Source organism: Chiloscyllium plagiosum, chromosome 8 (assembly GCF_004010195.1).
Source record: "Chiloscyllium plagiosum isolate BGI_BamShark_2017 chromosome 8, ASM401019v2, whole genome shotgun sequence".
NCBI classification, from domain to species: Eukaryota; Metazoa; Chordata; class Chondrichthyes; order Orectolobiformes; family Hemiscylliidae; genus Chiloscyllium; species Chiloscyllium plagiosum.
Window position 1 is genome coordinate 89,042,866 of NC_057717.1, and position 11,505 is coordinate 89,054,370.

An 11,505-nucleotide genomic window follows, 5' to 3' on the forward strand; every position below is an offset into this window, starting at 1 on the left:
TACAGAATGACCTGTACTCGATCTGCGCCTGTCATAATTTTGTATATTAATTAGATCCCATGTCAATTTACTCCAAGGAGAACAAATCTAGCCTATCCAGTCTCTCTTAATGCAGACTTTCTACCGCAGGCAACATCCTGATGAATCTTCTCTGTCCCCTCTCCAATGCAATCACATCCTACTGATCATGTAGTGACCAGAACTGCACAGTACTCCATCTGTGGCTTGACCAACGTTTTATTAAGTTGTAACAAGATTTCCTTGCTCCTATATTATATGCCCTGTCTAATGAAGGCAAGCATCCAGTACGCCTTCTTCACCACTCTGTTTACCTGTGCTGACGCCTTCAGGGATTTATGGTTTGCACATCAGCATCCATTTGTCCCTCAGTACTCCCTAGAGATCTACAGTTCATCTGTACATCTTTCTCTTATCAGATCCACCAAAATATACTACCTCTCACTTAACAGGATTAAATCCCATTTACCATTGCTCTGCCCAATCCTTCTACTTCTTCCACAGAACAGGAAGGATCTTGTGCACTTTTCTCAGTTGCAAACCAATTGCATCTTTCCCCTACACACAAATTTACTGTCACCATGGACATGTTCTGTAATTTACACCACATGTTTGAGGGCTCAGGCAGTCACTGAATACTTTCCTGCCAAATTAACAAGATTGCAAAACGTTATCACAACAAAATTTGTACTTTCTGGTTTATTGAATAGTTGCAGTGGGAATCACTTGCAGAGCACAGACGAACTAGTGTGCCATTGTACTGTTACATTGATGGTGACCCATCCTACAAATATGCAATGATAATTATATCCAGATGTCATCAGTAGGAATCATCGTTTAGCAAGACCCTCTCTATGGGAAATTGTTTGATGAATCTTGGAAATGGAAAAATAACATGGGTGATTGATAGCAGATGGTTAAGGTTAAGGGGGTGGGGATGGTGAAAACACCAGAAAATAGGAGTGTGCGAGGATCCATAATTTTTCTTCTTGGCCCTGTTATCATTCAGGGCTCCACACCAACTTTCAATCACAAGTGGTTCCACCCACACACCAATAACTCCTGGCCATGATCCCTTGTACATCTTTACCTTATTAGATTTCCCAAAATGCATCACCTCACACTAATCAGGATTGAATTCCATCTGCCATTTCACTATTAACAATACCACCATCAATTTTTGTGTCATCTGCAAACCTACTAAGTATACCTTCTATATTCTCATCCAAATCGTTAAATTACATAACAGCAAAGGCCCTAACACCATTGATCATAGGCTACCAACCTCAAAAACTACCTTCCATAATTTTTTGCCTATTTGCAAGCCAATTTTAGATCCATTTTATCAACTTGCTTTTGGGTCCCATGGGATCTTACCTTTTAGACTAGGCTTCCATGTGGGACCTTGTAAACTGGCCTTACTGAAGTCCATGTAAATCATATCAACTGTACTATCAATATATTCAGGGAACTTTTCAAAAAACTCTAAAATTAGTCAGACAATAAATTAGTCTAACAAATTTGTGCTGACTATCCACGATTAATCCTGTCCCTCAGAATTTGTTCGAATAAATTCTCTACTGCTGACATCTGATTAATTCCCTGGCCTGTAATTACCTGGCCTATCCCTGCTATACATCTTGAACAAAAGGGCTAGGGAGTATAAACCAGGTTGAAAGGAAGTAGTTGGGTGTTTTTTCCAATTAAGTGGAAATGACATGTTTTCAATCTTTGACATTTGAGAAAAATACCGAAAAATGTGAGTTTATAATTAAATAGCATCTTCTGAGACAGCAACAGGTGATATCAGCCCCCAAGTGTCCAGGTAATTTGAAAAATGGTGCAAGGTTTCTGAGAACGAGTCCCTGCAAAGAATCCCTTATGCCGACATCCAGGAAGTTACCATTGACCAGAAACTGGAAGAACTAGCCATTAAAATACAGTGGCTACTAGAAAAAGTTGGGGAGTGGGGTTACAAATACTGCTCCTGACTCCCCAAAGCCTGTCCACCACCTACAAGGCACAAGTCAGCACTGTGATGGAATACTTCCCATTCCTGAAGAAGGGCTTATGCCCGAAACGTCGATTCTCCTGTTCCCTGGATGCTGCCTGACCTGCTGCGCTTTTCCAGCAACACATTTTCAGCTACTTCCCATTTACCTGGATGGGTGCAACTCCAACAATACTTGATAAGCTGGCAGGGCAAAACAGACTGCTTGATTGACATCAAGCAGTCACCACCATCAAACCTTCAGTCACCACCATCAAAGCTCTATAACAGCAGTGTGCACTATTTACAGAATACACTACAGAAATTCACTGAGGCTCCTTAGGAAACTGACGACCACCTAGAAAGACAAGGGAATCGGGTCACAGATCATGTTGTCTTCCAATCTGACTTGGAAACATATCACTGTTCCCTCACTGTCACTGCGTCAAAATCCTGGAATTCCCTCCTTAAATGCATTGTGGGTCAACCCACAGCACATGGACTGTAGCGGGTCAAGGAGGCAGCTCACCATCATCTTCTGAATGGCAATTAGGGACAGGCAATAAATACTGGCTCATCCAGGAGCACCCACAGCCCATGAATCAATAAAAACTTCCAGCAAATAGAATGATCCACACTGCAAGCTTGAACCATGATCTTAAATCGGTTGTTGGTGTAGCTGAAGGCATACAGAATGACGACAAAGAAAAACTGCTCCCATTCACTGGTAGCGTGAACACTGACAATAGCTCACTGCAGTGGGTAGTACCCCTGCCCCTGCCAGAAAGTCTGGATTCCAGTTTCACTCCAGGATCGGATAGCCAAGGAAGGTGCATTCATGACGTAGACCAACAGGTTGAGCATCAACTTGAAAATCCTAATTTCCAGGGACAGGCAGTAAAGATTGCTGCTCTGTTGTGTTAGAATGAATGTTGGGCCCTCTATCATTAGCCATAGTTCCTAGCTGTAAAATATATGTTAAACCGCTCATTGCCACAATGATCCATGTTCCTTTGGGGGCGGCACAGTGGTTAGCCCTGCTGCCTCACAGCACCAGGATCCCAGGTTCAATTCCAGCCTCGGGCGACTGCCTGTGCGGAGTTTGCACATTCTCCGTGTCTGCATGGGTTTCCTCCCACAGTCCAAAGATGTGCGGGTCAGGTTAATTGGCTATGCTAAATTGCCCATAGTTTTGGGTGCATTAGTCAGAAGGAAATGGATCTTGGTTGCTCTCCAGAGGGTTGGTGTGGACTGTTTGGGCCGAAGGGCCTGTAGGGAATCTAATCTAACCTAAATGAACACTACTAGGGCCCAGAATAAGGAGGTAGATCAGCACTTAATCAGCAGGGCTAGATTGTCAGCGGAAAGGGTTACAGCTCCAAAGTTTGTAATTTCAGTCTACAGGAAGGTCATGTAAGGGAGCTTTCTTTTATATACACACAGCAGTGAACGAGAGCATTTTGCTTTGGCAAACTTTGGAAGAAGGGGAGGAAAGGAATTGACTGAAGCAAGCCTGGGAGGGTAGGGATCTCCCCTGACATAGCCACTTTGCCAATTCTCAAAGAGTGGAAAGCTGTGGGTGGTTCTGGTGGATTCAGCTGGGCATCCAAATCCAAATCTACACAAGCCAGCAGCAAGAAAAGCAATGTCATTTTGTAAATAAGAATAGATGCCCAAGGGTTGAGAGATCAGGGGAATTGACTAGAGGAAGATACAGGGACTTTTAAAAGAAGCTTTTTTTCCTCTGAAAACCCTCCCTAGTTTTTGCTGCTGTGCTTCTCCTGATCACTGGATTGATCCCAGAAATGAGGAGTTTGTCATATGATGAGAGATTGAACAGTTTATCATCTGGAATTTAGAAAAATGAGGGGATATCAAAGTGAGGTATTCAAGATGATAAACGGTATGGATAAAATAGATGGGGAGTGGATGCTTCCACTCGCGAACTCAATGAGCTAAATTTTTACATGTTGGGATTCTACGGAGAACAAAGACCCAGGGTGCAGGTACATAGCTCAATTTAAAACAGGAATGTGGAGTAATTTCTTCAATGTGTAATACATTTGTGGAATTCTTTAGCACAGAGGGCTGCCAAGGTTGGATCGCTAAGTATAATCAAATAGATAGAGGTAGATTTTTAATCAGTAAGGGGATCAAGGGCTATGAAGAAAAGGCTTGATGATTATCACATCAATCATGACCTTATTAAATGTGGAACAGTCTCTAAGGACGATCAGCTTCCTTCTGCTCCTATATCATCATGCAATAAGACTGACCAGATTGCTCCACAGACACAAGTGCCAAATAGCTTCCTTCTTCGCTGCAACAACTGCGTCACCAGTACCCAGAGACATCCTGAGGTGATGAAAGGCACTAAAGAGAGGCAGTCTCTTCCTTTGATGTTTAGCTCAGCATAGTGTATTGAGGTTAAGCAAAGAAGGGTTGAGCTTGATCAAGTAGGGAATAGTGTTATTTCTGGTATGGAGGTCATGGGTTCAGAATTGCTTCTGTTTTCATACTGCTGAAACAACCCAGTGACCCAGCAGCACAGTGCCTCAGTGGTTAGCACTGCTGCCTCACAGTGCAAGGACCCCGTTTCAATTTTACCCCCGAGCAACTGTGCGTGGAATTTGCATTCTCGGTGTCTGCGTGGGTTCCCTTCAACAGTCCAAAGCTGTGCAGGTTCGGTGGATTAGCCATTCTAAATTGCCCAATGTGTCCACGGGTGTGCAGGCTAGTTGGGTTAACTATGGTAAATATAGGACTCCAGAGCTGTTGGGGAGGGTGTGTGCGCGTGTGGTGTGTTCTCTAGGTGATCGCTGTGGACCCGATGGACTCAATTCCATATTGCAGAGATTCTATTGGAATAGAAAAAGCTGGGGTGCAGGTACATAGTTCCTTGAAATGGCGTCACAGGCAGACAGGGTGGTGAGGAAAGCATTGGAACATCCATGTTACAGCTGTACGGGACATTGGTAAGGAGCACATTCGCAGTACTACCCAAAACGTTTTGGTCCATCTTATTTTGGACAATCTTGCATTCAGAGAGGGATTTTGGTGGTCAAAAGATTAGTTGATATTCCTGTAACTAAACCCTTCATATACCATTGAGGAAAATCCAGCCACAAAATTAGAGGGAGAGAGCTACAGAGGTACCCAGAGGCAAAAACTCAAACAGGCAAAGAATTGGAGCCTTGATTAGATAAACAAATGATTTCACTGTGATTCACTGTGCTGATGATAACCTCTTAGATTTTACACACTTTTTAGAGGGAGAGGCTTTTCTCTGCAGCACACACTGACTTGGAACTGAAACTACCAGGGAGTTACACACCAGCTACACCCATTTTAATCACAAATTATGAGACAGCCCATTCTCTTCACATAAATTTATTTTGTTTATTGGATTTATTGAAATAATATACACAGTTGTTCATAGTTCTATTTTCTGCTTGGGCTGGGTTCAAGTAAAAGGATTAACTTCACATGGAGATCGGACAAATGAACCACCTCAACATAACACTGGGAAACAAACCCTCAACTCAGACACCCAACCATCTCACAGTTCTTCAATAAAAGAAGAGAAACAAAGCAATCTATTGTCAAATGTGAGTGGTTTCAGGTATGCAGTGCCAGTAAACACTCCCAGGACAGGGACAGCAGAGGGTTAGATACAGAGTACAGGTCCATCTACTACTTTAAACCAGAAATGAAGCTCCCTCTACACTTGGAACACCCTCAGCACAGGTATGCCATTGGGTTGACACAGTATAAAGTTTCCTGTACCCAAACATTCCCCTCCAGCGGCCCCACCTCCCAAACACTCCCAAAGCAATTACACACAGGGTTAAACAGAGAAAGAAGCTTCCTCCACAATGTCCCAGTGAGACAATATCAGCCCTAGATGCAGAGGGATCAGTTTGCCAATTTCCAGAAATATCCCATATCCCACATTCAGTGGTCCTTTTCAGGGGATTAAAACTGAAATCTGTAAAATCCTGTCCCACTGTTCATGCCAACTATTATCAAGGTGAGAATGATTCCTAAATCGTGGCAGCCTCCCAGACAAAAGAGAGTTTTGCCACCATCTCTGCAATTTGATTTTATAACTGTTAACTTTTCCATACAAGTTCAGATAGTGCAAACACTTGGAAGAGCTGGCCTTCTTTCAGATACGATTTGTATCGGTCAGGTCCCACAGCACAGGGGAGGCTACTGCAGGACAGAGCCAGGAACAGAGGCCTGACCATAGCAGAATCTTGGAAGTTAGAAAGGTCAGTGAGGGCTGAAGGCAAGATTATTTCAATGTTACAACATGAAGCAGACATTCATTGGTTTGAGAAGGGCAGGATGGTGGACAGTGTAGTAAGAGAAAGGGGAGGGCTGAGGATACACCTAAACAGGGCAGAGTGAGTCGGGCGGAAGCTTAGCGTCCATCCAGAGCTTTATCTCGCGCGATGACCGACTCGTCAAACTTGATCATCAGCGTGGTGCCCTTGTGCCAGTGAGCAGTGACCTTGGCAGGGAAGCCACTGTAAGAAAGAATGGCCTCCACAATGCCTGCAGTGAAAGAGGCACAGTTTAGCGTGCTGTTCTCCTTGGGCACTGAGATGTAAGCGTTGATGAGGGGCTCCTTCTCAATGATGTAGTAGGTCTTGTCATCATCATTGGCCTGCTCCAGTTTGTCAGCCTCCTTGCCGAACAGTGCCTTCCATACATTGACCTTGATGAAGAGCAGCATGTTGATGACCTTGGTCTCACGCTTGCCATTCTTCTCGCGCATCACCAGCACATCCAGGATACGCATGCCGACCTGCTGACCCAGCTCAGACAGCTTGTTCTGCAGCTCTGACACAGAGTACACTCGGTTCTGACAGTATTGTACAATCTCGGAGAAGAGCAGAGCAAATGCACTCAGGCTGACCTCAGTCTTTGGACGAGTTAGCGAGCGCTCCAGGATGGGAGACTTGCCTCTGGTGAAGCGCGTGTCCATGTCGGATCTTTGGAAAAACAAAGAGGAAATATAATCCCAGTTGCTGCATCCAAGCAGTTCTTGGATATGTCATCATCATGTACATATTTTGACACAGTGGGACATTTGGCCTATCAAATCCATGTTTCCCTGTACAGCAATTCACTCAGGTCGAACCCCCAATTCTATCCCAGAGCCCAATAAGTTTCCTTTTGAAGTCATAGAATAGAATCAGAATCCTTAATGGTGCAGAAAGAGGCCATTTAGTCCACCGAGTCCACACCGACCCTCCAAAGAGCATCCCACCCAGACTCAGCCCTCTCACCCACCCTATACCAGTAAACCCTACATTTCCCATGGCTAACCCAACTAGCTTGCATAACCCCTGATACTATGGGTAATTTAACGTGGCCAATCCACCTAACCCTCACATCTTTAGACTGTGGATGGAAACCTGATTACCCAGTGGAAACCCATGCAGACATGGAGGTCTTGGGCACTTGCCATTAATTTCTCTTTTGCTACCTAACCTTAACATTCACATCCAGGATTCTCCAGTCTCAGCCCCATTCTGTTTTTATAGGAACATATTTACCCTGTAATCTGATTATTATCCCTTGATTGTTTCCCACTGGTTTGACACTGATTTATCTGTAAGTAGCTGCTCCCAGTCTACCTGGGCTAAATTATTCCTTATCCTTGTAAAATTAACCTTTCCTCATTTTAGAACTTGAATTCCTGGCCTATCCTTACCCTTTTCCATAACTAGCCAAAATCTAACTGAATTATGGTCACCACCTCCAAAATGTTCCCCTGTTGATACATCTTCCACCTACCTGGGCTCATTTCCCAATATTAAGTTCAGAACTGTTTTGGACTTTCTACATACTGGCTAAAAACATTGGAAAAAAGTGTTATTCCTTCCTCACCTTATAAGTAGAACTGTCCAGTTAATATTTGGGCCCTTAAAATTTTATACAATATGGACTGTTCACCCTCCCCACTTCAGAATGCCCAGCTGCAGTTCGCTGACATCTTTGACCCTGCCATCCAGAAGGCAACATACCTATCATCCTGGAGTCACGTCACAGAGGTACCCATCTATTCTCCTTATTAATGAGTCCCCAACCACTACTGTCTTTCCACATCTCTTTCCCCTGCTCAGTGCTGTGTCCTTGGCCCCCATTGAGGAACCAACACAGAAAAACAGCTTTTAAACAAGATGCACTCAGAAGACTCCTTCGCTCCCTTCTTAGTCTCCTCCTCCTCACTAGCACCCATTCCTTCACTGCCTATTTTTCCTTAGAGAGTGACCATATCCTGAGATGTGCCAGCTACAAATCTCTCGGTCTCCTGAGCACACCCTAGAGCAAGCTGCTGTTCGAGCAAACACGAGGATTGGTGGAGTTTGTGGGTAGTGTGGAGGGCTCTTGTAGGTTGCAACAGGACATTGACAGGATGCAGATCTCGGCAAAGTGGCAAATGGAGTTCAACCTGGAAAAGTGAAGTCATTCACTTTGGACGGTCGAATTTGAATGGAGAATACAGGGTTAAAGGCAGGATTCTTGGCAATGTGGAGGAACATAGGGATCTTGCAGTCCACGTCCACAGATCCCTCAAAGTTGCCACCCAGGTTGATAGGGTTGTTAAGAAGGAGTATTGTGTGTTGGCTTTCATTAGCAGGGGGAAATGAGTTTAAGAGCTGCGAGGTTATGCTGCGGCTCTGCAGAGTCCTGGTTAGACCACCCACTTGGAATATTGTGCTCAGTTCTGTTTGCCTCATTATAGGAAAGACGTGGAAACTTTAGAGAGGCTGTAGAGGAGGTATATCATGATGCTGCCTGGACTGGAGGGCCTGTCTTATGAAGGAAGGCTGAGGGAGATAGGGCTTTTCTCATTGGAGCGAAGAAGGATGAGGGGTGACTTGATTGAGGCATACAAAAATCACACAACACCAGGTTATAGTCCAACAGGTTTAATTGGAAGCACTGCCTTTCAGAGCGCTGCTCCTTCATCAGGTCGTTGTGGAATACACAATTGTAAGACACAGAATTTGGAGCAAAAGTGTGATGTAAATGAAATTATACATTGAAAAATACCTTGATTATTTGTTAAGTCTCTCATCTGTTAGAATGACCATGATAGTTTCACTTCTTTCATATGTAAATCACAGAACTTTTTTTAAATTACATTCTCAGGTTAACTGTAACAATTGATGTCAGCGCAGATAAGATGTTGAAATGTTGAAGGCATTAGCCCCTGTGTTCCCTGTCTGTGCCATAATGTTTAGATTGATTCTAATCTAAAAAGTGCGTTAAAAAAGTGTTACATGGATTCATGCAGTTTTTGAGCAAAATACAACATAACTCTGCAAGTACAAATTCACTCCACAAATGTATATGTGTACTTGTGGGTTTGTGTGTATGTGTCTGGTGTGGAGGTTTGAATGTGTCTGTGAGAGAAAGTGTATGTGTGTGAGTGTAAAGTGGTCTAAGTCTGTGAGAGGGTGCATGTGAGTGTGGGAATGTGTGTGTCTGTAGGAGTGGGTATGTGTATCTGTGTGTGTGCGAGCGCGCGTAGGAGTGTCTGTGTGTGTGTATAGTGCAATGGTGGTCACCAGCAGAGGCTGATAGCTAAGTTCGGTACCCATAGGGAGGGCTTCAACCGAGACCTTGGTTTCATGTCACCAGACAGGTGACCACCATTGCACTATACACACACACACACTCCTACAGATACACACACTCCCACACTCACATGCACCCTTTCACAGACTTAGACCACTTTACACTCACACACACATATACATTCTCACACAGACACTCACAACCCCCACCCCAGACACACACAAAAACCCATATGCACACATACAATATACACTTGTGGGGTGAATTTGTGCTTGCAGAGTTACATTGTACTTTGCTCAAAAACTGCATGAGTCTGCTAATGCACTTTTTTGATTAGAATCAGTCTAAACATTATGGCACAGACAGGGAACACAGGGGTCTAACACCTTCAGCATCTCAACATCCTATCTGCGCTGACACCAATTGTTACAGTTAACCTGAGAATGTAACTTTTTTTAAAAAAGTTTTGAGAGTTACAATGAAAGAAGTGAAAACTATCATGGTCAGTCTAACAGATGAGAGACTTAACAAACAATCAATGTATAATTTCATTTATATGACACTGTAAAATTTTGCTACAAATTCTGTGTCTTACAATTGCATACTCCACAACGACATGATGAAGGAGTGGCGCTCTGAAAGCTAGTGTGCTTCCAATTAAACCTGTTGGACTATAACCTGGTGTTGTGTGATTTTTAACTTTGTACACCCCAGATCAACACCGGCATCTCCAAAAGATGTTGAGAGGCATAGTTAGAGTAGATAGACAGAGACAGTTTCCCATGGCAGAAAGGGGGTATAATTTTAAGGGAATTGAAGGAAGGTTTAGGTGAGATGTCAGAGATACAAGCTTTACACAGAGTGTGGTGCGTGCGTGGAATGCATTGCCAGCAGTGGTAGTCGAGTCAGATACATTAAGGACATTTAAGTGACTCTTGGATAGGCACATGGAATTTAGTAAAATGAAGGTTAGTCTGAGTAGGATAAAAGGCCAGCACAACTTCGAAGCAAAGGGCCTGCACTTAACTGTTCTATGTTCTAAACCCCTGGACTCAAATTGCTCCAGCTGGAGACACTTCCCAGACACACAGTTGGCCAGGTCTCCAGAAGCATCTAGGATTTCCCACATACAGTAAAGCAGGATGCACAAATCAGGATCTTCCCAGACATACCTTAACTAAAGGGAATATTTGCTTTTCATTTACTCTTACTTCTACTTAAATACAGCCGAGAAAAATCTATTCCTTGTTTGTCCAGAGTCAAACTCATTACTGAACTGTCTGCTTCTCTCTAAGGGTCCTTAGCTCACCTGTTCCTCCTTATCACAGGATCCTTATATCACCTTCTCATCTCCAATGAGGGGAGTAACACTGAGGGAAAAACTGCCTTGTCAAAAGTGCTGTCTTTAGATGAGAATCTAATCCACGGCCCAATCTGCTATCAAATGGCATTGACACACTGCTGCTCATGGGACTTAGCTGAAATTTAACTGGTCACTGCGTTGCTACATTATAACACGACAGAAATACCAGATTGGCTCCCAGTCAAGCCAGAGCTGAAAATGTGTTGCTGGAAAAGCGCAGCAGGTCAGGCAGCATCCAGGGAGCAGGAGAATCGACGTTTCGGGCAGGAGCCCTTCTTCAGGAATTCAGGACTCTCCTGCTCCTTGGATGCTGCGCTTTTCCAGCAACACATTTTCAGCTCCCATCTGCAGCCCTCACTTTCTCCTCCCAGTCAAGCCGGGTCAGCCTCAGGCTCTGAAAGGTACACCATCCTGAAGGAAAAGCGACGAGAGCATTTATTGGCGCAAACAAAGATACGAGGAGCAGCACAATAACCCCCTCAAACTCCCCCCCCCACACACGTTGTTGCCAAGCCCCTGTCCCCCCACACACGTT

General features: G+C 44.1%; 1 protein-coding gene across 1 annotated transcript in view; it reads right to left on the bottom strand.

The window, feature by feature from the left end:
* Positions 1–5,387: 5,387 nt before the first annotated feature.
* Positions 5,388–11,505, bottom strand: part of trappc5 (trafficking protein particle complex subunit 5) — a 7,225-nt gene continuing 1,107 nt past the window's right edge. Inside the window, exon 2 of the mRNA XM_043694698.1 lies at positions 5,388–7,008. Within this exon, the coding sequence (XP_043550633.1) occupies positions 6,435–7,001 (567 nt within the window). The 5' untranslated portion in view covers positions 7,002–7,008 and the 3' untranslated portion in view covers positions 5,388–6,434. The remainder of the gene's footprint in view (positions 7,009–11,505) is intronic.